Source organism: Carica papaya, chromosome 7 (genome assembly GCF_054855325.1).
Source record: "Carica papaya isolate Zhongbai chromosome 7, ASM5485532v1, whole genome shotgun sequence".
Taxonomy (NCBI): domain Eukaryota; kingdom Viridiplantae; phylum Streptophyta; class Magnoliopsida; order Brassicales; family Caricaceae; genus Carica; species Carica papaya.
The window spans coordinates 28,909,759-28,937,424 of record NC_142315.1 but is presented as its reverse complement, the minus strand read 5'-3'; the positions used below and the strand labels follow the sequence as shown (position 1 = coordinate 28,937,424).

Genomic DNA, 27,666 nt, shown 5'->3' with positions numbered 1-27,666 from the left:
AAATATATATTACATATCAAGTATATGTATATATTACGTATAATCATCTTATGTATATATAATAATAATAATATATCTGGGTTTAAAAAAAGCCTATTAATGATGTAATAAAATAATTAATATATAAATAATATACTGGATTATTAAATATATTTCATGTGTTCTGTATAAATTTTTTACATAAACAAATAATTATATGTACCATAAATTTACAAGGTCTAATTAAATAATACCATATATTTGTTTATAATATAATATTATATATATATACATGTATGAAATTAAATTTTAATCTCAAATTATAATATCAAACGAAATATATAAATTTGATGCCTAATTAAATTCTCTAAAATTTTAAGTTCACAAATATCATTTTTTTTTAATTTAATTTTTATTAACACGATATAAAAAATGAAATTATAAAACAATATGACTAGAAATCTCGATATTAAAAATATATATTCGTTTTATATATATTTCGAGATTCCACCGACCAATACTTTATTAATTACGAATTTTTACGTAATTTATTGAAAACGAGTTGAAACAGATTATCGAGTAATTTCTATCCTCTTTAATAATGTTTCTAAGCTCTTTACGAAGGTACTGTAAATAATAATTTTTATGAGACAATGAAAAATCTAATTCGCCAAATAATTAATATACCGATTGGTATAATAATAATAATAATAATCATAATTAATTTATATTTACATTATAATTTATTTTGTTAGTCTTAAACCATGTACGAAAACTAATTAAAGAAAAACAAAATACAATTATAAACAAATAGACTAACAGTACCGTGTTTGGATATACATTATTTAAAAGCAAAATAATTACGGATACCCGCAAGTTTTTCTGTGAGAACACAAACAGCCCTTTACTCAGACACTCGTCTTTTCCTCGCTCGCCTACCTTCTTCTCTCTCCCTCTTCACTTCGTCGTTCTTCAATTCTCAAAATCGCTCCATATTTCTTCGTCATTACGAGAAATCAGAACGATAAATCGTCTCGCTAACTGTTTTCTCGATTTTTACGTGTTTAAATTCAATAAATAGAGTGAGGAACCGGAAAAATTGAAGGTTCTTTAGGGTTCTAGGTTTTGGAATTTTGATGATTCCAGGACTAGGTCACCGAATCGAGCGGGTGCGATCGCTTTCGTCCAGGAGATTTTTCTTTTTGGTACGAAATGCCTCGCGCATCGAAAGAGAAAGACGGCCGCACCGAACTCATCATCCGTCCAATCCGACGGTGGTCGTCCCGGTACTTACTGCCTTCGTTTCCTTTTTTTCTTTCACCTTTTATGCTTCTTTCTGTTTGAATGCCTCGTCGTTTCCAACCCTGTTTGGTTCGCCGGAAAGCGCGGGAAAATTGTAAAGAAAATGGAGAATGAATTGGAAGAACGGGAATCATTACCGGATTCTGTCAACATTCCGCTGATTTTATATAATTTAATTTGATTTTCATTTTTCTTTGTCACGCAAAACAATATGACTATTCTGTTTGGTTGCCCGGAAACGGCGAGAAAACATGTACCGGAAAATGGAGAGACGCTTAAATGAGAAGCAGAACGTGCGAGTAGCCTACAGCTGTTAGTTTCTGAGAGACTGACATCGTAAATACGTAATAATTAAAATTTAACTAATTTAAGTAAAATTAATTTTTTTAAAAATATTTGATATATAATTTTTTACACCCATGTAGTAACAATGATAATTAATTTTTATAAAAAAAATAATAAATTATTAAACTTTATAATATAAATAATATGTTACGTCTAAATATTTAGTGTACATATACGTTATATATGTACATTCATAATTTAAAGTGTAAAATACGATAATATTATGCTCAAATAATTACAAATATATCAAAAATTAAATATTTATTCCGAATTTTATTTTATACAAATAAACTTTAATTTCAAAATTAAATAAAATTTGAATTATTAAATTAGTCCATAAAATTTAGTAATTATGACGATTTGATTTCGAATTTTTTTAATTATAATTTAAGTCTTAATTTTTTAAAAAAATTAAAATAAATTTTAATATTTTAAATATAGTTTAATAATATAAATAATTAATAATTCAATATACAGGAGCCGACTGTCCCCACCACACCTCCTCGCCAACACTATAAAATCTCGACAGACACTCCTCTTTTCCTCACTCTCCTGCCTCCCCCCCCTGTCTCTCTCTCTCTCTCTCTCTGTCCTCCTCTTCGCTTCGTCGTTCTTCAATTCTGAAAATCGCTCCGTATTTCTTATTCATTGCAAGAAATCAGAACAATAAATCGTCTTGCTAATCGTGTTCTTGATTTTTTACGTGTTTGAATTCAACAAATAGTGAAAGGAAACGGAAAAACTGAAAGGTCTCTAGGGTTTTGGGTTTTGGAATTTGGATGATTCCAGGACTCCGTCACCAAATCGGGCGGCTGTGATTATTTTCGTCCAGGAGATTTTTCTTTTTGGTACGAAATGCCTCGCGCATCAAAGAGAAAGACGGCCCCACCGAACTCATCATCCGTCCAATCCGACGGTGGTCGTCCTGGTACTTACTGCCTTCATTTCTTTTTCTCTTTCACCTTTTCGTTTTTCTTTCTGTTTGAATGCTTTGTCGTTTCGTCCCTGTTTGGTTTGCCGGAAAGCGCGGGAAAATTATAAAGAAAATGGAGAATGAATGGGAGGAATGGGAATCATTACCGGATTATATCAACATTCCGCTGATTTTATCTATTTAATTTGATTTTCTTTTTTTTTTTTGTGTCACTCAAAACCATATGATTGTTCTGATTGGTTGTCCGGAAATGGCGGGAAAAGGTATACTGGAAAATGGAGACGCTTAAATGAGAAGCAGAATGTGCGAGTAGCTTACAGCTGTTATTTTCTAGAGACTGAGGGAAAGAAGTTAGAAGAGTATTGGGAGTAGATGAAGTTTGTGAAGTTTCTTGGGGGAGATGGATTCGTATCCAAATAAAGATTTTTATTCTCAAAGGCTTCTCTCGTGTTTACTTTTCCTCTGTAATTGAACAGGATAAAGAAACTGCCTCGTTGAGGTTTAATCTTTCTTTGCTTTGGGATTTGATTTCATTAGGATAGTTTATTAACAAACGAAATGTTTACACGGTAGATTCATTGTTGAGAGCTGGTCCACCTTGGAGGCTCTTCTGTCATCCATAGATTCTGGTGTTTTGACAGTGTGCTCTACAAATGGAATAAACTTGGAGCTTAAGAAAAGGATAAAGGTGGAGGGATGGAATGGAACTACCATCCCAAAAGCTGTGCCTATTTTGGTTGCTAAAACTAATAGATGCACTTATGCATTAGAAATTATTTTGTATAATAAGTTTAGTGGTGTATCTTTTATTGTTATTAGAAGAAAAAAAGAGTTATGAGTACAATAGAATCTACTAATAATACTAATAGAAACTGGATACTATTATCCGTAGTACAAACTAACTTCTTATCACGCAACGCTGTTCTTGTTACCATAATTTATTTGCTTATCAGTAGAGCTATTTAGTACTGCAACTTTTATTCGGTTAAAAAAGATGAAGTTCAGAGGTAGAACCAGAAAATTTATGAGGAAGGGCCGGTATTTAATTTTGTTGTTAAAGAGAAAGGATGGAGCACCAGGGTGTAGCCTCCATGGTATGGTAAATCTTAATTGTATCTTTAGTTATTAGTAAATCAAAGTTTCTCATACCATATAAATGCAATATATTCTCTAATATGCCACAAAGAAAAAAATAATAAATATCGGATGCTAAAAGTCTAAAAATAAAAAAGTTAATAAGATACTAATAAGAATATTAAAAAAGTAAATGTTTGCTAATTAATATGTTGTCCTTGAATTTTAGTAAACTTTTAATAAGGGTCTCTATGTACATATTTTGCCAATTACTTCTGGTATAAGGACCAAAAGTTGCAATGTAAATTTGTTTGCAGTGTTGTATGAGGACAAAAGTAATGTTGATAATTTCTAAACTCCCATTAGCTTTGTTAGCCGTTCATGGCCTTAATCTTGGTAAGTTACAATCTTAAGTGCCTGCACTTGGCAAGATGTTCTTTAAGATGGTCAATAACTAGCTATGTGGTGATACAATTGGGAGCTTTTGATGAATTGTTAGATTGTATGAACTTAGAAAGCCAATTATAATGACCAATGTGAGGGCATGTATTTATTGGTTAGCATGTGAGTTGTTGGCACTTGGAATCATGCTGGTAGTTTTCTTTCCCTCTTGATGGAGAGGCGCGTATTCTGATGTATTTTTAAACTGGTGGTATGCCATTGGGCAGAATATAGCATTTAAGGTGCCAGATTCTGTTCTTGATTTGAGCTTGTATAATATATGGGCAATTTCTTGTAAATATTCCACTTAATTTCCTAATCATGTAATTTGTTTCTTCAGCAGCAGGTAAAGCTAAAACGAGGGGCAAGGACAAAATAGATAAACTCTTTGATTCATATGCCAATAGTTCATTAGGCGTGATTGAGTAAGTACTACGTTCATAGGTTCTCTTTTTTTTTTTTTTTTTTTTTCTGAAGTATACTACATTCATATCTTTCATGTTTTATCACTTGAACTTTTCCAGTTATACCTATTATAAGCATTAATTTTGTAATGATAATTATAGCTTCTTATTGCAATGGTAGCTTAATGCTGTTTATCTATGTTCTATGCATAAACACCTGTTTGCAACATTGGTGGTAGGAATAGGATGTATGAAAATTGAGATGTTCAATGTTACTTGGAAGAGATAAATGAAGGTGAGAGGCTGGTGTTCCATAGCATCAACATGACAAATTGTTCGAAATGATGAAAAACAGGAAGTAGAAATATTTGGATAATGTGATATTGTGGTGGATCATTTACCATAGCCTTGAGAAATCAAGATTTAGAAGGGTTATCTCACATTTCATCGCTTTGGAATCTTTCAGCATTTGGCTCCAACGTAATGCTAGTATGGTTGTTGAACCTCATCTTGACATTTTTCTCTCTCTTTTGTCTTCACGTGGCTGCTTTTATTTATTTTTTAAAAAATTTTGGTGAGAACAGCGTTGGTGTATATGATTACTTAACATAGAGTGGCCTTAGCATCTCAAAGCAAATCTGTTAATATTGTTATTTAAAGTACACAATATCTTTTTGGGAAGTTTTTTTGGTTTTCAATTTCTCTCCAGCCCCTGTTTGTATTGAGCTAAATCATAATAAACATCATGTTAACAAGGAGAAAGATATAGGATGTTCTTATGAGTTTACATGACTAGAATTCTGTCTATTAGTTTCTTCAATATCTTTCGTCTATGCTTCTTGTGTCTTTTTTCTTTTACATTTTTTATTAACCGTGTATTATTAGTATTATACATTACTCTTATGTTTGCTTTGGTAGCCCTGAAGGAATTGAGAAGCTCTGTTCAGATCTTGGAGTTGACCATACTAATATTAGGATACTGATGTTTGCATGGTATGTTATTATACCTTAACTGGATATTTCTGGATCCATCCTTTGAATAATTTCCTCCTGACCTTCTCTTATAAAGGTGATGTTTTCTTGACTCAGGAAAGTAGGAGCTGCAAAGCAGGGCTATTTTACCCTGGTAAGCTAACAAGTTTTTGTATGACCTTTTTTAATTCTATTATTACTGCCATTCCCAGTGTCTAACAGTTTCCTTGCAGTCAAGCATCACGGTAGAAAAGATTTAATTAAAATTAGCCCTGTGATATCTTTTGGAATCTATGTTCTTTTTTTACCTCAACAATGGGAATGTGTTTGATTGACATGCATGCATGATTTACTTTAATAAGCCTGAGGATGGGATGAGTGCACTTCTTTATAATAACTAATTCTGGCATGCATGATACTGAAATTTGCTGGTTTGGAGTCGCCATTTATACACATATTCAATAAAAACTTATAAATCAATAAAATCAAATTATTGATTCTCTAGGACTCAACATATACATGTTTCTTTCGCTTTCAAGATTTCTAGATTTATTATTCTATTTGCAGTGTTCTTGAAAACACTTATGTCCTTAATGTACCATGATCAAGGGTTTTCCTTTTCATCAGGATGAATGGAGAACGGGTCTCAAAGCTTTACGGACTGACACTATTCCCAAATTGAAGAAAGCACTTCCAGAGCTGGAGAAAGAGGTAAGTAGTTCTATAGACCAGCTATTTGAAGTATCTTGGATTTGTTATTTAAATTGCCTTTTTTAGCCGTAAGGGCTATTGAAAGGCTTGAACTCTCGGCCATGTTGTTGTAACCCAAAAGGGAAACTATCAACTGATCAGTTGATAAAGGTAGATGCTCTTTAATATTTATTGTCTTGGTTATGTGGGTATTGACGGTGTTTTTTTTTTATCTGAGAAGGTGAACACACCAGCAAAATTTATGGATTTCTATTCCTTTTCATTTCGATACTGCCTAACTGGTAAGCTTACTACTGCCAAGTTGGTGTTTTGGTAAATGCGTTATTTTTCTTTAAGATCTCTCGTTATAAATAACTAGATGATATTATGCTCTGATATTGATTTAATGTTGCAGAAGAGAAGCAAAAGAGCGTAGACATTGAAACCATCTGCGAATTGCTGAATCTTGTACTAGGGTCCCAATACCGTCAACAGGTTGACTCATTGATTGAGTATTTAAAGGTATATAGCCATTTGCAACACACGGCTCTTTTGTGGATCATACTGTTTAGGAAAAATACCAATACAATTAAGTTGTTCCAACAAATATTTCATGTTGTATTCTTTACTCCATAGCAGATCCAAAATGACTACAAGGGGATAAACTTGGATCAGTGGACGAATTTTTTTCGGTTTTTCAATGAGGTAAACTAACTGTTATTGTCATCATCCCTACCCTAAGAAATTTCCAAACGTATTTCACTTGACTCCTAATTATAGATTCTATCTATGAGGCTAATTGATGGTATGTCTAGTTAGCTCAAATCTTTAGGATTGGAGTGCATTTATAATTTGTTCAATTTCTCTAATCCTCTTTGTTTACAGATCCATTTTCCCAATCTCCAAAACTATGATGCAGCGGAAGCTTGGCCCTTGATCCTCGACAATTTTGTTGAGTGGATGAAAGAAAAGGAAGGCTAGTTCAGCATCTTTTGAATGTGCTGATTCTGATTATCAGAGGTGGCCCTAGCTCTCCCCGCCTTATTTCAGACATTATTAGAAGTGGGTGATTCCAAATGTCTTTAGTTGGGCTATCTATCTGCTTTCAGGAGATTACAGCAAAATGTGACCGTGAAACTCATTACATCCATTATACCAAATACATTTTCAGAGGCTTTTCTCATGTCAGGAAGTTCATGTCTCACTGAATACAATTCTTTTTCTTTTTTTTTTTTTTTTTCTTTACCGTCGTTGCAATGTCCATTTTTCTTCCCCGTCTGAATGTTATTAGATTAAGTGGTATCTCAATGCGGAATAGGGGTTATTGGAGCACGACGAACAATGCTTATCCTTCTGGGCAAGCACTCGTCTGCACTTCTCTTGCAGTTCTTCAATTCGGTGGGGAGATCATAAACTCAGCCCGAATGTGGAGTGGTTTTCAGGTTTGAATCGATTATTATATCAGGAGAATCGATATTCTGTGGCTGATAGGGATTTGAAAAATAATGCAGTGAAAATTCAATGGATCACAAAGTGCGTGGGAGATTTAATGGTGTGCTTCATACACAACAACATAGTAGAAACCCAAAAGTGAGTATGGTTCGCATGGAATTTATTTCTTGTTCTGAGTGCAAGATTTTTGATTAATTTATTTAATCAAGTCAAAAAATATTTCAGAAGTAAAAATATATTACAATCGCTAGTACCACATTTTACAGTCATTATCAACTACTATAATTCATAGTGGACCGACCCATCTGCATCTCCTCCGCATTGGAGGAAATCTTCCATGAAACACCTAATTGTCCCATGCTCGAGAAGCTGTAAAATTTCAACAACAAACAATCAATTAATATTACTTTAATCTTGGGGTTAATAACTTTCACATATTGTTAAAAATTACCTTGGGCTGAGATTTTCCACTCGCTATCGAAACTTAGAGCCCAAAAGAAGGCCAAAATATCTTTATACATACATACATATATTATGATTATTACAATTAATTTATAATTAAGTACTTTATTAATTGTTTTATTATTATTACAATCAAAAAATTTTGATGGGTTTTCATTCAAATTATTTTCTAAAGCATTAAATTTATTTAAACTACTTTATATTTTTCTATTAGAAAATTGAAAGAAAAAAAAAGTCAGGGTTTTATAAAAAGTAATAGGGAACAAATTATAATAAAAATATTAAGAATTAAATTATAATAAATGTTAAATTTTAAAAACTAGTTTAGTAATTAATGAATTCTGAAAAAATATTAAGATGCAATTTTTTTTATTTTTTATTTTTCAATTTGATCTAAGCTAGAAGATTACACAAGCACAATAGTTCCAACACATGGTAGCATTAGATTAGCCATGAATTATATATCTCATTGTATTTTATATATATATATATATATGGAGGCACCATGCTGTCTATAGTAAAAGAATTTTCAACTATTTTTATATCAATTATATTATCACTATCACTATCACTAAAAGCTTTCATTCAAGCCAAAAAAAATTCTGTAATGATTCATTCCTTTGAACCATTTGGTCTTTCATTCTGGAAAACAGTAAGCAAAACCTCCAATTAAATCCAATACCCATCACAAAAATCATCCAAGAGGGTATCAGAGAGAGTACCGATGTTAACATAACTTTCATGAGAATATATGTAATACCTGGGTCGGAAAATTGATCCGGGATGAATTTTTTTTATTTTATTTATTTATAAAAAAATTAATTATAAAATAATTAATTTAATTTCTTATAATTTAATTTTATTAAATTTTAAAAAAAATAAATTATAAACGAAATTGAAAATAATTTAAAAAAAAAATAGGTGAAATTATGAATTCCGTAGGTATTTTTAAAAAAAAAAATTGAAACAGTGGGTTAAAATATAAAAAGAAAAAGTTTGGCCACGTGAGACGACCCGGTCAGCAGCTTCAGCGAATCAGAGTACGTCGTGTGGCAACCTCACTGACATCGGTACCATGTGGGAAGCCACGCGAACGATCTGTATATCCGGTGATCCGACGGTCCAGATCACATCCCGCATGCGTGAATGATTCATATGCTTTTCCTTTTTAAGTCCGATCAAACGATTATATTCAATCTGAACGTGCAGTCTAGATTTATTCCCTAAATAAGATAGATCCAACGGACGAGAGAGGGTCACGCATCTCCGAACAAACATTTCAAATCGACACAGGATGAATATTTAAACATCACGTTCTAAGGAATCCTAACTCTAGCCGCACCTGCCCCCCGTTGGAGAAGAAGAACCAGACACTAGAGAAGGAGACCGACCATCAGTCACCGCTGCATTGGAGCCACCGTCGACTGTCAAAAAATGTAACATTTTTCTTTCTCCGCTCGGAATTCAATTCTGAGCCTCCCTATGGTCATATCAAAGTAAAGTCCAACGGAGCTGCTGCGGCCAAAACTCTAAATCCTCTTCGATGACCCCCTTTTTGTAAACCGTTTTACACGATTCTTTAACCATTATGTTTATCGTTCCTTTTTGTGCATATTAGCCGAAGAAGAAACTCCAACCGCGAAGGAGAACTGACGGAGCCGCTGCACCTAAAGACCCCTTGTCAGTAAGTTCGATTTTTTTATTTTTCTGTCCAACTGAGACTTTCTAATGTGTGTTTTCACAAGGATACGTGTAAAACCGGCCAAAACTGACCAAAACCTGTTAGATTGAGGCAAACCACCGTTGTGGGTGGCGAAGCCAGCACTTAAGCACAGCGCCGCCGCCGTGCTAGAATCCTAAAATTGGCACAAAAAAAATTTCAACACCAATTTTGAATTTTTGTGGTATTTTTGGGTATGTGATGAGCATTTTGATTTCCGCATGAAACATTCAGAAAACTCGGGACCCGTCAGAAAACGTAGTGGATAACACAACGCGTCGAAACACTGATACGAGTAAGAATCCTTCATCCTATTCCCTATTACGGTAAATAGAGGTTTAATAAATCGATAATCTTATATTTTGTAAAAATTAGAAAAACCTAACAATAATTACAAGTCACTAATGGATGCAGAAAATTGGTCAGTGTACGATTGCCCTGAACTTGTCTCTGTGTCTATTTATTTTTTTATATTGCCTAAATTATTTATTGTTCTGCCGTATAATTTAAATTATTACATTTAATTATTTTCTCGTTATTGATTGTTTAATTGTTATTTTTATTTGATTGACTGATTTGAAATAGAAATCCTAATTATGTTTTTTAATTGTTATAGGTATAAAAAGTGCATTATTTGCTTACATGTCGTTTGATTGATTTGCGAATATAAAATGAGATGTTAGTAAGCGATTGGTGATTGTTTGTTGATGGGGATCTATATATGAAATGTTTACTGGGTATATTGGGAAATTGTGGACAAATCTGATACATAGGGAAAACCCTACTGTGGACAATATCTCAGTCGGACAGAGCTGAGGTGTCTTATACCAAAAAGATTGAGAGATATGGTTCACCCTCATACCGGACGAAGTATTGAGACGATGATGCGTTTGGTGCCTATTACCAGATAGAGTATAGAGACGACTAGATAAATTAACAAATCTAGATATTGGGTTCACGAATAGGAGGATATCCCTATGAACCCCTAAGAGTCTCGATAAGCAGGTAAAAATGGAGAATGATCGACTTTACTCACTTGTACATGAAATTATAAATGTTATATGCATATTTGCCTTATAAGTTGGTTTTAGAAAACTCGTAACAGTAAGTGTAAAAATAACGTTTTGATGTTAAATAAATTTATTTAAATTAAGTACTTTATTAGTTATTTTATTATTTTTATCAACTTTTATTTTTTGTATCAGTGATTAGCGTGATATTCTTATTGTGCTAATGTAACTCACTCTTCTGTTAACTATTTTACATCAAAAGGATCAAGATTCAAATCTCAATCAGCAAGAAGGTTGTGAGTAATTTATCTCCCGGACCCCTTCAAGAGCTAATAGAAGTTAACCTCTAGAATATTTATGTATTTGTTTTAAATCATTTATTTCCTTATTTTTACGAGCCGATGTAGTAAAAACATTCTCGTAACCCTATTGTGCATTCTAATTTACTGTGTAAGCAATGTAAACCCTAATTTTATTGTTTACTTTCGCCTTTAGATAATAAATCTTTTTTCTTTTAGTTCAGACCTTTATAATATACGTGAATTCTCCTTTGCATTTACTTTTCTGAATAGATTTATAGGGTATATAAGATCAAACAAAATTGTAATTAAAAATCATCCAAGAGGGTAAGAGAATATCAATGTTACGATAAATTTCATGAGAATATATGTGAATTCTCATTTGCATTTACTTTTCTGAATAGATTTACATGGTATATAGGACCAAAGAAAATTGCAATTAAAAATCATCCAAAAAGGTATGAGAATATCAATGTTACGATAAATTTCATGAGAATATATGTGAATTCTCCTTTGCATTTCCTTTTCTGAATAGATTTACAGGGTATATAAGACCAAGCAAAATTACAATTAAAAATCATCCAAGAGAGTATAAGAATATCAATGTTATGATAAATTTCATGAGAATATACGTGAATTCTCCTTTGCATTTCCTTTTCTGAATAGATTTCCAGGGTATATAAAACTAAGTAAAATTGCAGTTAAAAATCATCCACAAGGGTATGAGAATATCAATGATAAGATAAATTTCATGAGAATATATGTGAATTCTTCTTTGCAATTACTTTTATGAACAGATTTACAGTGTGTATAAGACCAAACCCTAAATTAGCACAACATTCAATCTTCTTCCACGTTGTTTTTGGGGAACATTGGAAAAAGGAAAGTTTTGCTGAAACACCAAACATCAAAGGGAATTTCCTTATTAGCTATATTTATGACATTTAGAAGGAACTGTAAACTAACATCTGCACGAGCAATAAATCGAAAACCAATGCAAGATTTGGATTCAAAGAGTCTTATATTGTAAAGATATCTTAATCTAAGACATCCATTAGATGGAAAGTGATTCAAAGCATTGATCTTGACATTTGCTTCCACTAATCCATATATTCATAAACACCCACAACCAAAAGAGCTCTTTTATATGAAAGAAAAAATTGGAGTACTTTCATCTTGATAAAGACATGCTGCTGTTTAATAAAGCACTAACCTCATAACATACGGCAACAATTGGTTTTGGTTCCTCCATGCTACGAACATGCCTTTGAAACATGATGCTTCCACATTCCTAATTCTCCAACTACTCCACAAAGAAATTCTAATAACTCGAAATTAATTCGTGTTTAGCAATGTTTATTTCTTCCTGAACCAATCACCACTTTTCCCACCACTTTTATGCTCAAGTCGAACATCTGTAATTTGTATATCTTTCGATGCAGCTTTGCACATATCGTACACTGTTAAACCAGCAACAGTTACAGCAGTCAAAGCTTCCATCTCAACCCCTGTCTTACCCGTGCATGCAGCGTCACCTTCTATTTCGACGCTAAAGTCCTCAGCATTCAACCTCAAATCAACTCGAACATGAGTTAGAACAATGTTGTGACATAAAGGGATGAGGCTACTAGTGTGCTTAGCTCCGCTAATGCCAGCAATTTTAGCCACTCCAAGGACATCTCCCTTCGCCAACTGGTTGGATAAAACCAAATCAAACACTTGTTGTCCCAGAAGAACCTTGCAACTAGCAATGGCGTTTCTCTTGCTACTTTCTTTGGGAGAGACATCCACCATTTGAGCTTCCCCTGTGCTGCCAACGTGAGTAAGGCGAGGTTCTTGATTCATGACAAAAACCTTACTGTTGGACTCATCAAACTGAGTTTTTCCCACAGTGTCTTCATTTGCAGAGCCAGAAAATCCATTGGAAAGAGGTCCACCAAACACTGATTCTATTTCCTGAAAAGAAAATGAGTTTGTACGGATACAAAGATCATCCACTGGTTTATTATAATCATCATTTCTCACTCATTGTACGCCGAGACATGTAATTTATATAAAAAGTACCTTGTTGAGCTCGGCAATGGCGCCCCCTAGATCATGGCCGGTTTTGCTGCTAAACAGTCTTCGTGAGTGAGGAAATCCCACCGCAAGCCAACGGCGAAACATGACGCAGAGATTCAAATTCAAATTCTAATTCAATTTTTCCGCGAATTCACGGCCGAATAACCAGTTCTTCGTTGAGACATTTTGACGAACATGTTCAAGTCACGGTCCAAAGCAAGCAAGAAAAGTATACAAACTAATATATATATATATATATATATATATATATATATATGTAATGTATGCACATAAACAGGCGTATTTCCTCTCTATGTATATATATCTAATTCATGTATCCATGTGCAGTCTGCAGAGATCATAAGACAGGCGGAACAAAAGGACATCACAACGTAAATTCGTAACTTACCATTTAAAGGATTGCTCTCCCAGATTCCAAGGGTGCACGACGAGGGAGACAATTGCCTAGCTTGCGATTGTTAAACGGTACCGTTTCATAGTATTTTCGTTTTTAACAATTTTATTAATTTAACCCCATAATTATGAATTTTATTTTAATTAAGTTTCAAATAACTTTTTGTTATTACAAATAAACTTATAAAATTATATAAATATGCAATTTTTTTCATTAAATATTCATGAGCCAATTAAATTCTTGACCATTCATAATCCAGAAATAAAGAAGAGTTTCACATTAGATCAATCAACTATGACCAACAAAACTTAAACCAGTCCTTACAGTCATATAATCTCATCACAGCAGCAAATACTAAGCATTACTGCAAAAGCTTCACTGCCTTGAACAGAAACCTTATTTCCCATTACATGTATTGGGAAAGGCTGTTGTGGAATGGTGTTTACCAAGAGATTTTCGCATATAACGTACAGTTACATTCTAAAAATTGTGTTAAAAGATCATTGTGTTCGTCAGCCGCCTATCTATCTTTGAGTTCTTGCTCAAACTGGTACAATTTTTCACGAACGGGCTGTAAAAAGAGCTTCAGATCCTTGTTGATCCGCGCCTTATCTTCCTGCAAAAGCTCCTTCTCTTCGCTAATTCGCACTTCCATCTGCAAATGGAAGACATATATAGATTTAGTTAGTAGAAGTCATTTGCAATTGCTTTTGGGGTTAATGGTGCATAAGCTTTATATATATATATATATATATATACACACTACTTGGCTCTGAAAAAACTGAACATCTTCCACCCCCAAAAGAAAGTAGAAGCCACTTTTAGTGTTGGCAACTTTGTTGGTTAATAGTAATGTTCATGACATTAACATGTTAGACCTCAACAAGAGCTTACTGCCAATTTTGACTGGAACTACCTTCAAATCTACACAAGAAAAGTAATACATATAGTACAAATTGATCTCCAGATTAACCGAGTCTTCTGGCCCTATAACCCATTTTCCATTGTCTCTTTCTTAGGAATAGATAGTTAAGAAAGAAAGTTTTCATGATTCCCTGTAACATGAAGTAGCCAATCTATAGACCCATATTCAAGTAAACATTTTTCTAGGTTAGCAATAGGCATTTCACAAATTTATTGAAAGGATTAAATTTAAGACTGATCACGAGACTGTCATATGCGACAGTATGAAATCAGCCCTGCCCAACTTAAACCTGCACTGCACCAAAACATAGACATAGATGAAGTCACTTCCCAGTGTAAATATATAAATTATACCTGCAGGTCATCCAGCTCACCAAAAGAGAATTCTAGTATATCAATGTGGCTCTTCACGACCTTATTCTCGTCTCCAATAATCCATTCCCCTAATTTCATTAAACTAGGCCTCAATCAAAATGAACAAACATATTGAAAGGAGGCAAAAGCATTTTAGAATGAAGATGGTTACCTTTGATTTTCAATGTCAGCTCATAAGTATAGCCAACTCGTTTCTTGTTTCGTACAGTCACCAAGAATGCCTGCTCAGTCACGAATTACCATCAACCCAGACAGGAAAAGAAAAGGAAAAAATATACTATTTCCACTGAGAATGACTAAAAACCTTGGAAACCACAAATTTTCTGAAAATAGTTGGATGACAAAAAAATCAAGGTATTGTGGTTAACTTATATGCCTTATATGAATTTCCGGGATGCTCCAGTTACAGGATTTCATATGACAACCAAAACCAGGCAATTGTGGAGGTTATAATTACCTTCTGCACAGGGGTTAAAAGACATCAACCTACTGCCATGCACAAGATGCAGAACCTTGACATTCTCATCCATCAGACTTTCCATCATTTCTGAAAAGTTTATACTCCTTATATAGATGCCCCAATTCCAAGCAAATACTACATATATATCAGATAAACACTATTTTAACGCTTAATAACTGTTTGAATTGAACCTGTATATTTTTTTATGCATACCTGTGATATTTTTTCAATAACGTGATTTGCATTCAATTTTGGCAAAATGCAGCTTATGATCACATATATTTGCGTGTGAATATCAGGACATAAGTTTATCTCTTATCTTCTGCTGCTGTTAGCATTATAGTTGTTTCACCTAGTGTGTTATATTGCAACAATTTTTTTTTTTTGAATATTTAACTTCCACCAGATCCAAGTTTTCACGTCTGCAAAAAGCACATTGGCATTTCTTGTCATTTTGTTTATGATCTCCCATGTAAGGGACTCTTCAGGGTTCTCTTTGTTTACCAAACCACTAGATCAATATCACCACCAAGGGTCTCCCCAACTCCCATTTGTGTTTTCCCTTCCCATGAAATGATGTAAAATCCCTTTGACAGCAACAGCTTGAGGAGGCTGTTGAAAACATGTTCTATAGATACACAAAAACGTAAATATATATATAGATATGGTAGTACTTTTCTGCTTCTATATTTGCTAGATTAACACATACATATGCCTGCTATTTTAATTTGCACTTAGCCTTATTCTTCCAAGACCTTTCATATGCACATCTGCCATGTGCAAAAATGAAATAGAAATTATTTGGTGGGATCAACGGTGATGCCCTTCCAGACACTATGCTTGTAACTATTCACCATTAGATTCTAGTAAACACAAGAAATAACAACATGCAACCGCATACCTAATGGTACATTTAAATAAAGCAACTAATGGAAGACATATAAGAAAAAGGAAAACAACCTCAATCCTTATTAACATTCGGAAAGAAGAAGGTGAAGTTGTTGCTTCCTATAAAAATGTATTTTATCTATGATAATAATAAGGACACCGCATGATGTTAATATTAGCCTTTTATGAGTAGTAATACTCACATCACCAACACATTTGGTTACATCTGAAATTTCTGCCTTGCCATCCGAGAACTCCAAAGAGCCAACAGATACAAGCAGCTCCTGCAACAAAGGTAAAATCATATAAATGCTGAAATACACAGACAGGAATGGACTATTTATAGCAGATACATCTATAAGGGCCAATATTCAAGCCACTAGGAATCCTACACAAAGAATAGTTTACAGATCCACACTGCTACGTCCTTACATCTCCTTATAAGTAAGAACTAAATATGATTACTACCATGTAAAAGAATAAACCTTTATATTGAGCATGTCCTTTTTAAGTATGAACTCGTTAAGGTAAGGTTACTACCATGTAAAGAACAAACCTTTATTCTATCACTTGCCCACTTATTTAGGTTTTTCTCCTCCCAGGTTCCAGCCTACAAAAATTTCAAACAAAAGAGAAAAATACATACAGTCAGTGTAGAGCACAATGGCCATGGCCGACAACAATATCACATCCTCTAGCACAGAGCACAAGTAAAAGCAAACCCACATCTTGTTTCATTCACCATCAATAAACAAACAGGAATCCAAACACAAATATCAAGTCAATAACTCAAACCAATCAATTTGTTTGATCTTTACAGCCATTTATCAACATTCAAGAACGCAATTACCACTCAATACAAATCACCTGATTCCATATAAGCAAAGAAAATCTTACCTTATTCCAGACGGAGCCCAAGGTTGCTTGCTGCGTCTGGTTGCAGACAATATCTTCAGGCGTGAGCTTGCGAGGAACCGGCAGAGGAGCCGCGTCGGCTGTCGCTTCTCGCACCCAGTACGTGTAAGATGCTCCTTCCTTCTGCTTCTCTCCTCCGTTCTCCATCTTCCCTATTCACCTTTTTTTCCCAATTTCAGGCAACAATAAAAAAAAAAAACAAAAGAAAGAAACGCAAATTACCAAGAATATAGCTCCTCCAGTCAACAATAATAAATTTGCAGGGTTAACAAGAATGGAGATCCAAGAAATGGAGGTTCTACTCGGAAGAAGAACCGAGAATGAATGACAAAAACGACGACGTATAGGTAAAGCAAATGGTTTTAGGGAGGAGTTTGCAAAACCTCTCCGGAAGGTTCTGGTAGTTGCAGAAGAAATGAAAGAAAGAAAAAGAAAGCCAGCCCTACAACCCATAATTAAAATATAATTAATTAATTAATTAAATTTTAATTGCAAATACCTAATCACCAATCACCATGTCTCACATTTTATTGAGGGTTAAATATGTCTAATGAAAAATTAATTAATAAAATATTCATTTTAATAAATGTTTCATTAAGTATAGTATTTATCTTTTACCAAGCAGAGTATATTATTTTTTTATAAAATAAGTTTTTCAAAAATAAAAATCATATTATATATACTAAACGGCATACGTTTTTTTTTTTGAAGTGTACAATTTTGACTTACCAAAAAATATAGTTGTACTAGTGAAGTGGAGGTTATTCTGGAAACTTCCTTTTCTGGAGCTGATGTAAGTTCAAGTTTTAAAATAGGAAAGTAGACCAAGCACGTAACAGCTACGGACCTTCCAACGTGCCTTTCCTGTTTCTTCAACTTAACAACCGACATTTTTTCCCTTCTTTTTTTTTTTTTTTTTTTTCCAGGTACGAGAAAAGATAAAAATAAAATAAAAATTAAAAAAATCGTATGTACTAAAATAAGAGACACTCATTATATCGTTAGTAAAGATATGTTGGAGATCATTCGAAAGTTAAACATAAAAATAAAAATCTACCGGTAAAAAAAAATTAGTATTTATCAATCAATCAATATATTTATTCTTTTCACGATAGACGTATCAGATTCGGACATATCAATCTTATAATAACAAGTGTTTTAACGCAAAAACGAAGACGACATACGCATTAATACCATAACCCTCCTTAGTAAATAACTGTACTATTAGATTGCTATCTGTTTTTTTATTTTTTATTTTTTATTTCAAATAATTATTATCATCTATTTATATTATTTATATTATCATTTCAAATTTAAATTTTACATTTTATTGTAAATTATTTTTTGGGAGGGAGTTTTTAAGCTATTATAAATTAGGTTCTTGATTTTTTTAAAAACAAATTTCTAATTATTAATGTGAATTATTTGTCTTCAATTAGATTTAAAAAATATTGTACATTAAACCATGATAAACAATACAATAATACGATGATTAAAATTCTCGTATTCCATTTGAAAGTCATAAGTTAAAATCTCATCATCGACAAAGAAACAGGATCAGAATTAGAAGAAAAAAAAAAAAGGCTCCCATCCGAAAATTACACTCATTAAGCTTATGTCAACCAGTAAAATTTACCTGCCTCAAAAGTTCTTGAGGAGTTCGCAACAAGGCATGATTTTTTTGTGAAGGTCAGTCCAGAGAAGCTCTATCTCTGCAGGGCTGCTGCGTTTGAAGCATCTACTGCTTTTCATCTAATTTTCTCTTTCGAGAACCACTCAGTGATTTCTTAGCACTAGCCCAATTTTTCAATGAAGCTGCACTTCTCATAAACGAGCAAGTTTCACCAATGCTCGTATTTCCACTAAACGGCGTCTTTGATGCAGGTTCCTGCTCTCTGTTGACTAATGGAGCTGAAGCCTCGTCATTGCAGCCCACAACAGTCTCTTGACTATTTTCTGATGTATGCTGTACAGTATTTTCCTCGGTGGAGATTCCTAGAGCTGGAGAATCATTGACACTAGGTTGAATGTTACCTTGATTCACAAAATCAGTCAGCTTGTTGGAATTGAAATTTAAAACGTCCACATTGCTCAGTCCTATTTGCTCATGCTTCTCAAAGGTAGCATCTGGTAGAATTTGAGTTATACTGAATGAAGTATCCTTCTCTTTGAGTAACTGAGTCCATGATAATTTATGGAGCCATGAAGAACCTCTCCCTGATTTATTTGAAGCTGCATCTGATTTGGCAGGCTGAGCTTCTGCACCTCCCTCTGCTCTCTCTGATTCACATGATTGGCCTCCCACATCCTTATCCCTAGCTGAAATCTGTATCTCGCTGTCATAGGATTTAGGTGCACTAGGAGTATCAGATTCGGATCTAAACTGGTCTCCTTTTACACAAGCAGTGCCCGTGAATGAGCCTGAGACACTGAATGATTCACTAGCTGAGTGCTTGGTTCTGAGATCTGGTTCAGTGGGTTGACCTCCTGAGATTATTTCTGTTCCAATCCCATCTGCATTAATTTGTAAATCCCCCTCATTATCAGGGTCAGCAGGCTTCACTCCATTTGTTCCACTTTCTTTGTGGACAACTATTTTCCTCTTTTTCTTAGGAGGGGCAATATCTACCTGCTCCTTGACCAAATCGTGGGTTGGCCCATCTGATTTATTCAAAATTACATCTAGCTTTTTGGTTTGATCCTCTGAATGCTCTGCTACTAAATCTGCTTTGCTTGATCGGCCTTTCAAGTTCTTATTCCTTTCTACATTCAGGTTGTTATTGTTAGCAAGGTTAGATCCACTTAGCTTTTCTTGGTTAGAAGAAATTCCAGACAAGAGATTGGAGAGACTGAATGCACTGTTGCTCTCCCCTCCAACAAGTTTTTTCCATGAAGACTTCTGAGACCACGAATAACTGCTAGTTGACTGTTTATTACCCAATTCGGGTTCAATGTATTGTGAACTGAAAATGTTTTTTGTTCCCGAAGCTCCTGAATTTCCCTTTCCTCCAGCTTCAGCAGGAATGGATTCATTTCTTCTGTTTTCCTCTTGTATAATTGCTTTCTTTCTCTTGCCAGGAAGAATGTTGTTTCTTTGCCTCTCGAACATGTCTTCCGACCGTCCATCTCTAGAAATTTGTCTCTCATTGAAAATTGATTTCTGCATTTGGAACAGTGAAGAGACACAAATTATATCTCAAAAAATGCAGAGCAAAATTTAAGTCCGAAAACCAAAAGCACCAAACCAGTTTATATTATATTGTACCTGCTTTGTTGAGATTGTTTCCTTCTCCCAGGTTCCTACCAAAGAAGGTTTATTATTTCCTCCAGAAACCACATTAATTATGAGGTTATCTTCATCTACTTCAAGATCCATTTCATTCACATCAGGGAGTGGATCTTCAATTGGTTTGACAGTGTTGTTTTCTTCTTTAGCCAGTCCAGCAATGCCATGCAAAATGGTTAAATCATTTTCCCTCTGAAAGAGCTTGTTCATCACTGAGTTCATCACATCAATCTCTTCCTTATTCATCACAACATCCTGTGACTCCAGACTACATGTATTCCTTTCTTTTGTAGCAACCAAAGGGCCAGAATGTACTTCGCAATCACAGAAAAATGTGGGGAGTGCAGGAACTTCTACGCGCTGGAAACTGTATTTGTGTTTTCCAGTCCCACTGAAAGGCAATGACTTCACCTGCAAGTCAGATTCATGGATGAGCATATGATAAACTCAATTTCAGGCAGTTGTGTATCCAGATATTTTGGGTCAGCAATTATTTCCTCTGATTTTTCACATTTCAGTTACACTACCATCCCTCTTATCTCAAAAGGTTACCTTTTGTAACTTAGGAAAGAAAAACTTTAGCTGCTTCTTCTCTGACTTCAAAGTCTCTTTGGGTTTTTCTGAAGAGGGAACATTTTTAATTGTGTCAACACTGGTATTGGGTGAAATGCTTGCCAGTTTAGCATCTTCTTTCCATTCCCGTCTCAAGCGTGAAAGATAATCTTCTTTAGCTTTCTCAAGCTTCAGCCTTCCCCCCTTCCAGACACATCCATTATACTGTGCAAAAAAAAATTAAATGAGTTTGATCAAACAAGTCCGGAAACGAAAAAGAGAGTTCCCCATCAAGCGCCTCAAAAAGCCAGGACAATTCTAACCTGCCAGATGGGCGAAGAGATGACGATACCCAGAAAAATAAAGAACTCTATAACGTGCATACAGCATTGTTTTCCTCGAAGTGCAATGGACATGGATATCATAGCCAAGCACAAAGTACATACTAAATACATGTATATAAGGAATGCTAAAACTTTAAGAGGTAAACAAATGGAAACCTTTGAGAACAGAATTTTGATTGTTAGTTTAAGGCATCACACCAATCATTCTCAATATCTAAAATTCGAGGTTGCAAGCAATCCTTCTCTTCTCCTTTCTGCACTAAAGCTATTTTTGGAACAAATTACTTTCTGTAATTTATTTGGAATTACACGCTTATTTCAACAACGAGTATAATCAGGATACTAAGTTTTGATTTATATAAATTCCACTTGAAATTGTTCTGTAGCTCGAATGGATCAAAAGAACAAAGATAATTTTTTAACTGTTTACTCCAAATCTTAAACAGGCCTTTCTCCCTGTTGCTCATCAAAACTGAAATGGATAATGTTGGGAACCACAGATTATATTAATCTCCTCGGAAGAAAAATCTTCAGGGGAGGAATAACACAGTAGCTTCTGGATATTCTCATGGCGGAATCCATAATCATGTACATGATAGATAGAGAAAAATTTAAAAAAAAAAAGTAAAAGTAAAAGGTGCTAACCGTGGAGAAGAGCTTGGTGAGGGACTTATCAGAGGATGGCAAGAAGTCAATGTGGGCAAAACTGCGGCCTTTGGTTCTAACGATATCGACGCCATTGACGGCGCCCATAGACGTAAAAATCTTGCGCAGATCATCACTGGTCACGCTCTCGCCCAATCCTCCAACATATACCCTAATCTTTGTTGCTGCTGCTGTTAGGTTTCCTGCTTCTTCGTCTCCCATCTCTCTCTCTCTCTCTCTCTCTCTCTCTCTCTCTCTCTCTTGCTAGCTACTGTCCCTATCCGTCCTGTTCGCAGGCGCAGAGCTGCTTGTTTATGGATTTCGGTTTACCTTCCGAATTCCCTTTTTATTTGACCCGGCCCGAATACTTATGAATTAGAAATGGTAAATTAGGAAATATTTAATACATAATTAATTTAATTTTTTGAAAAAATAATATTTAATTTTAAGATAATTTTATATATAATTAATTTTTTGTCAAATTTTATTTTATCTATTATAATAAGATAAAATAAAATTAAAGTATATATATTTATTTTAAGACAATTTTATCTACAATTTAAAATAAATATTTTCTAATTTATTTATTGACATATACAAATATGTAGTTATAAAATTAAAAATAAAAATTAAATTTTGTTATATTTTATATTATTCTATAAAATTATAATATCTTTTACATTATTAATTAAATTCTTATAATTTTTTTTTGAGACTGAATTATTATTTGTAATTATATGCAAAAAAATTGTTAGAATTCCCTTGGCGGCCATGGTCGCTTTGCTCAATCTTCAAAGAGCGCGGGATTGCAGACTCCAGAGAGAAGCATCCATTTTAACTAATTTGGGAAGCAAATCGAAGCGGGAGAGTAATTTGAAAGAAAAATGCCTGTCAAGGAGCTCTGCAGAAACTTTCAGCGCGGCAGGTACTTTCTTCTTCCTCTTCTTCTTCGACAAGAGCTGCTTCTGCTACTACTACTCTTAATTCCTAATGCAATATGTAATTTTAGATAAATTTTTTTTTCTCTTTGTTCATTTCCTTTGGGATTGAGTTTGTTGAATGGACTTCTAATTTAGGGTTTTACAACACGAACATACTGCTTCAAGTTTGCTTCTACGAGCTCTTTGAGTTTCATCCTATCAATTATCGTAGTACTATTTAAATTCATGTCTTAGACATATTCAAATATACTTTTCTTTGTTATATACTTGGATTGAGAGTTAATTTCATAATTCTTGAATCTTGAGCTTTGAGAGATGATATTAAATAAGTCTGATTTTTAAGGTGTGGAGTGACCTTAAGTCCCTCTTTAACTTTCCGATGAAGGGAACTGGATATGTTCATCGATGTCTTCTGTTAGTTGTGCCCAGAATGCACTGGTAGAAGAAGATGCAACACTAATGACCTATTCTATAAAGTAAAATTTGAACCAAATTCTACCTTACTGTATTTGATTCACTATTGAAAACCTTTAGTAGTTAATGGAATTGGAACTTCCTTATTAATGTAGGAGAGGTATGAATCCCAATTTCTCTGTGAATGATTACACTGGGATCTTGTCTTTATTATTGTCTTTGTTTTATTTTTTCCAGTTTTCCAAATTGTGTTGATATAGAGATATTATATTTTGTGAGATCTTGCTGCTGGATTTACTGTATTATTGGTTTACCTTGTTTCTTTTTGCAAATTGCATTTTTGGTTTATGTAATTGCCACTGCACACTTTTTCTTTTCAAGTTTAATATCATTTCAATTCTTCTTCCAGCTGTCAGTATGGTGCAAGGTGTAAATTTCTTCATGTGACTCCGCAACAGCCGAAGGCTAATGGCTCTGGTTTTGGCATGCAAAGTAGCTTACCTCAACAGCAAAAGCCTAATCCATTTGGATTTGGCACGCAAAGTAGCTCGCCTCAACAGCAAAAGCCTAATCCATTTGGCTTTGGCTCGCAAAGTAGCTCACCTCAGCTGCAAAAGCCTAATCCTTTTGGATTTGGTGTTCAAAGCAACTCTCAGTCAAAAGGACCTAATAACTTTGGGAACAAACCAAACCAGTTCAAGGTTAATTTGCCATCTAAGACTTTTCCCTCAGTTTGGACCAAGAATTTTGTTGTTTAAATATATTATGCTATTGTGGGGGGTCTGATATAAGGAGGAAAGCTATATCTTAAAGAATTTGATCAGTGAAACCTACAGAGTGTGACTGTATAGCCAGAAAAATAGGGCTTATGGTGCACCAGGCGCATACATAATAGTTTCCTGAGTATTTTAGTTTACTTTTATTTTTTAAAAAATGACTGTAATTTACTTGTTAATCAGCCTTTTGAAAACAAATGGAGCCGTTTCTCTCCAATACCAGGTGGTGGTGGCCCCCATCCACGTCAGGCTGATGGTCAGCCGCAGCCACAGTCGACAAATCATAAGTGAGTACATGTCCAAAGGTTTTGCATCTTTCTAGTTCTAACCACATAGCTAGATATCTTTTTGGATTCATTTATTTTATTCATGACTTGAATATTATGTCTGACAGAAGCTGAATTGTTGTATGTGAAGTTGTATGGACCCTGAAACTTGCAAACGTCTAATTGCCGAAGATTTTGAGAATGAGAGACCACTTTGGAAGCTTACGTGCTACAGTCACTGGAAAAGGTATCTTTTGCTAATTGCATCACTTGTTGGGATCTCAAAATATTCAGAAGTTTTTTTTTTTTTTTTTTCGTTTTTGCTTTTTAATTTTCCATTTCTGTATTTTTATGGTTATTTACTTGCCTTTAATTTTTGCAACAATAAATGATATGCTCTGAACCTTTTTTAAACAGAAATTCGGAAATATTTAACAATGCTAGAGAGAAAAGAGTATATGTATTATCGATCATAAAAATATTTAATTAGCTTTTCTATCCATTTTGCTAAATTTTGTACATATGGGATGATGCAAGCCGTATGTTATCTAATTATGCATGCTGATCTTGTATAATTTAAGGTTCGTACAAAAAATAAAATTAATAAGAATGTTTGCAAAACATGAGTAAGGGAATTGCCAGTGATTTGAGTTCCCTCTTGTGGACTAGTCAAGTAGAAAGAATCCTTGTTTTATTTGGTCATGATGATAAACTGCATGAGTGTGTTTTAAATTGAGTTATTTGTTGGCAGTGCTCCTTGTGACATTGTTGGTGATATTAGCTACGAAGAGTTGCGGGCAGCAGCATATGATGATGGTAAACGTGGTCTGAGCTTGCAGTCAATTGTAAGGGAATCTGAGATACAATATTTTCAAATTGTTCATGTGTGTGCATCAGTTGTCCATACATGTGTTGCCAGATTTCTGGTGATTCTTTGTACATTCTGTTATACTATTAGAACTATGGTTGGCATTGATGATACACTTCATACTGATAGTAGCAAATGAAGAAGTTGCTGCATTTGCCAAGTTAATAAGACATCATTTGCAGATTGAGAGAGAGAGGAGTTTGCTCAGTTCCAAATTAGTTGACTTTGATAATCTTCTTCGTAATCCCTACCGAGGACCTGCAAGCTCTGTCGTCCCAAGCCCAAGTGCAATTCCAGAGAATACTTCTAATGTATTCTCTCCAGCTTCTCAGAATAGTTTCCCTTCTTCAGTCTCCAGTTTCGGCCAATCAGGTGTATCACCTAATACTGGCTTCAGAATAAGGCAAGAATAATTCTTCATCTTTGAATTTGCACTTGGTCTTCTTCTTGAAAATTTTATCTGTTGTTTACGCACATACTTTTGGCAATACCACTTTTGCTAAAGGGCACTGTTAACTCTTTCCAAATCCTTTGTCTTAGCTACCTTCCGGCCTTTCACTAACTTGACAAGTAATATTTTGATTTTTTCTCCTCAGGCCCACTGCACCTGCAAATAGTTTCCCCATGCAACCTGTTTCCTTCCAGAATTTTGGCCAGGCTCATGGTGCCTTTGGGATTAACAATTTGCCATCTGGACATGCTGGTATGTTTTTGAAGGTTCTGTTATTTGTGCTTCTCATGTCCATGTGCTGATGAACATTTAACTGATAATTTGGTCGGTCTATTTGGCACCCAAGTTCCTACCCAGACATTTGGAAGTTCCATTATGCCCAACATGCCAGGCATCACCAACAATGGCACAATAAGTGCTCAAAGTAACCAGTTCTCTGCTTCAGCAGAGTTGGTGCAAAATCCAAAGTCATCTAGTGATCAGCCATCTTTTGGGTCCAGCATGTCTAGTTTGTCTTCCAATATTGCAGTTGGCCAGGCAACTAGAGATGTTCAATCGCTGTAAGTTGGAAAGGCTATTTTGGACTCAAGTAAAACCTTATAAGAGGTTTCAACCCTTAAAAAAATTTAATGACAAAATTGCACGAGTTTTTCTGGTTACAAAATTTTCAATTTTCTGCAGAAGTAATTTGCAAAAGGATGCTGCTTCTGGGGATGTGAGTATTTGGTTAAAGGAAAAGTGGAATCCTGGAGAGGTAAAAAATTCGATTTGGTGCAACCTCTGATAGATATCATCTCTATTAGTTTAACTTTCAGGCTCCCAAACATTTATTGCTGTTGTTGAAATCCTACTATAGGGGGGGACAGTTGAATCATATGCTGTCCCAACCTCCAACTCCATCTCGTATCATGTCCTGTGTTTCAACTTTTCTCAGATGCTCCATTCTCAGATGTTGGAGCATCTTATTATAATAAATGATGACGAAAGATTTTCTAACTGATTTGCCAATGTAAACAAAATGCTGCACGGTACGGCAAACTTGATGACAGATCTCTTTCACTTTCTGTCGGGATAATTGAAAGTTATTTACTGAGATCCTTTTTCATGTCCATCCTTTATTTTTTCATTTTGGACCTCAATGCAAGGACCTGATATTAAAGTGGATGAACTAATTTCTTATTTTTCGCATTTCTGCTCTGCAGATTCCAGAAGAAGCCCCTCCAGATGCATTTGTCTAGTGTGGGATACCTTGTAGATTCATGTCAAAACATCACCGCAGTTAACAATCAGATCGCTAATTGGTTATCATTCATTTGGCATGCACTAGAACTGCGTCTTTATGCAGTGCCTGGCTTATGGGAATGTGTAGGTTTCTTTATCGCACTCATAGCATTTGATATGTGCTTATAAAGATGCTGCAGACTGCAGTATCTACCGTAAGCCGGGTGCGTTTTATGCCGCCGGCTGGATGATCGAAATATAGATTTTTACCCAGGTAAAATTATATTGCTCGCCGGCAATTGGCGCAGGAGCTTTATAGACTTCCATATGCATAAAGTTAGATATACACATACAAGATTATGTTTTACTTTCTATAGGTGCTTTACACAACTGGTTTTAGTTTTCTTTCCAAATATTCTTCATGGAACCCTTTTGCTCTTTATACTAAATATTCAAAATCTCTTCATGAGTATATACTTAGTGGTCAAACTGAATATTTTACTACAATACAAAGTATGAATTGTTGTGACATCTGCCTGACGTCATTTATTGTTTACTATTTTCTTTCCTACATTATGAAAAGATAGTAAAAAATTTAAGAACTTGTCCGATAAATTATTAAATTAGTTTTAAAAATTTAGCACTTGTTATAATTCGAGTTTTAAAAATTCAATTTTTTTTTAATTTTTTAATAAAAAATTTTAAAATTATTAAACTATATTCAGTTAATATAATTTAAAATTTTAAAAAATTTAAAAAAAAAAATTAAACTTGAAGAAA

At 34.2% G+C, this 27,666-nt stretch overlaps 5 protein-coding genes and 1 long non-coding RNA gene across 10 annotated transcripts; 3 read left to right on the top strand and 3 right to left on the bottom strand.

The window, feature by feature from the left end:
- The first annotated feature begins 2,156 nt into the window (after positions 1-2,156).
- Positions 2,157-7,333, top strand: LOC110815706 (uncharacterized). Its single transcript, XM_022043633.2, has 9 exons — positions 2,157-2,554; positions 4,416-4,500; positions 5,398-5,472; positions 5,569-5,605; positions 6,079-6,162; positions 6,383-6,443; positions 6,557-6,663; positions 6,781-6,846; positions 7,027-7,333. The coding sequence occupies exons 1-9, from the start codon at positions 2,482-2,484 to the stop codon at positions 7,120-7,122; spliced, it is 684 nt and encodes a 227-aa protein (XP_021899325.1). The 5' UTR covers positions 2,157-2,481; the 3' UTR covers positions 7,123-7,333.
- A 2,046-nt stretch (positions 7,334-9,379) lies between these two features.
- Positions 9,380-11,304, top strand: LOC148253142 (uncharacterized). The gene is made up of 3 exons (XR_015813341.1): positions 9,380-9,739; positions 10,010-10,070; positions 11,048-11,304. It is a non-coding gene; the product is annotated as an uncharacterized LOC148253142 (long non-coding RNA).
- A 124-nt stretch (positions 11,305-11,428) lies between these two features.
- On the bottom strand, positions 11,429-13,651 carry CNX3 (cofactor of nitrate reductase and xanthine dehydrogenase 3). The gene is made up of 3 exons (XM_022043474.2): positions 13,555-13,651; positions 13,149-13,316; positions 11,429-13,040 (listed from the first exon to the last, which is right to left on the bottom strand). The coding sequence occupies exons 2-3, from the start codon at positions 13,248-13,250 to the stop codon at positions 12,441-12,443; spliced, it is 702 nt and encodes a 233-aa protein (XP_021899166.2). The 5' UTR covers positions 13,251-13,316; positions 13,555-13,651; the 3' UTR covers positions 11,429-12,440.
- Positions 13,652-13,811: 160 nt separating this feature from the next.
- Positions 13,812-17,549, bottom strand: LOC110815624 (chaperone binding / ATPase activator). Of its 4 annotated transcripts, none has more exons than XM_022043475.2 (7): positions 17,345-17,549; positions 17,105-17,282; positions 16,764-16,817; positions 16,411-16,491; positions 15,011-15,080; positions 14,839-14,927; positions 13,812-14,215 (listed from the first exon to the last, which is right to left on the bottom strand). In XM_022043475.2, the coding sequence occupies exons 2-7, from the start codon at positions 17,267-17,269 to the stop codon at positions 14,081-14,083; spliced, it is 594 nt and encodes a 197-aa protein (XP_021899167.2). In that variant the 5' UTR covers positions 17,270-17,282; positions 17,345-17,549; the 3' UTR covers positions 13,812-14,080. The 4 variants fall into 4 exon arrangements, with proteins under 4 accessions (XP_021899167.2, XP_021899168.2, XP_088063828.1 ...); XM_022043476.2 differs by having other exon boundaries at positions 17,105-17,274; XM_088207702.1 differs by having other exon boundaries at positions 17,105-17,269.
- A 1,062-nt stretch (positions 17,550-18,611) lies between these two features.
- Positions 18,612-22,255, bottom strand: ROS3 (RNA-binding (RRM/RBD/RNP motifs) family protein). Its single transcript, XM_022043471.2, has 4 exons — positions 21,950-22,255; positions 20,961-21,185; positions 20,388-20,819; positions 18,612-20,282 (listed from the first exon to the last, which is right to left on the bottom strand). The coding sequence occupies exons 1-4, from the start codon at positions 22,169-22,171 to the stop codon at positions 18,861-18,863; spliced, it is 2,301 nt and encodes a 766-aa protein (XP_021899163.2). The 5' UTR covers positions 22,172-22,255; the 3' UTR covers positions 18,612-18,860.
- Positions 22,256-22,666: 411 nt separating this feature from the next.
- On the top strand, positions 22,667-27,358 carry LOC110815778 (Zinc finger C-x8-C-x5-C-x3-H type family protein). Of its 2 annotated transcripts, none has more exons than XM_022043715.2 (10): positions 22,667-22,874; positions 23,714-24,005; positions 24,264-24,367; positions 24,498-24,593; positions 25,098-25,272; positions 25,397-25,617; positions 25,811-25,917; positions 26,012-26,225; positions 26,347-26,419; positions 26,868-27,358. In XM_022043715.2, exons 1-10 carry the CDS (start codon positions 22,834-22,836, stop codon positions 26,901-26,903), a joined length of 1,359 nt encoding a protein of 452 aa, XP_021899407.2. In that variant the 5' UTR covers positions 22,667-22,833; the 3' UTR covers positions 26,904-27,358. The 2 variants fall into 2 exon arrangements, with proteins under 2 accessions (XP_021899407.2, XP_021899408.2); XM_022043716.2 differs by having other exon boundaries at positions 22,669-22,874; positions 25,098-25,191.
- Positions 27,359-27,666: the final 308 nt, after the last annotated feature.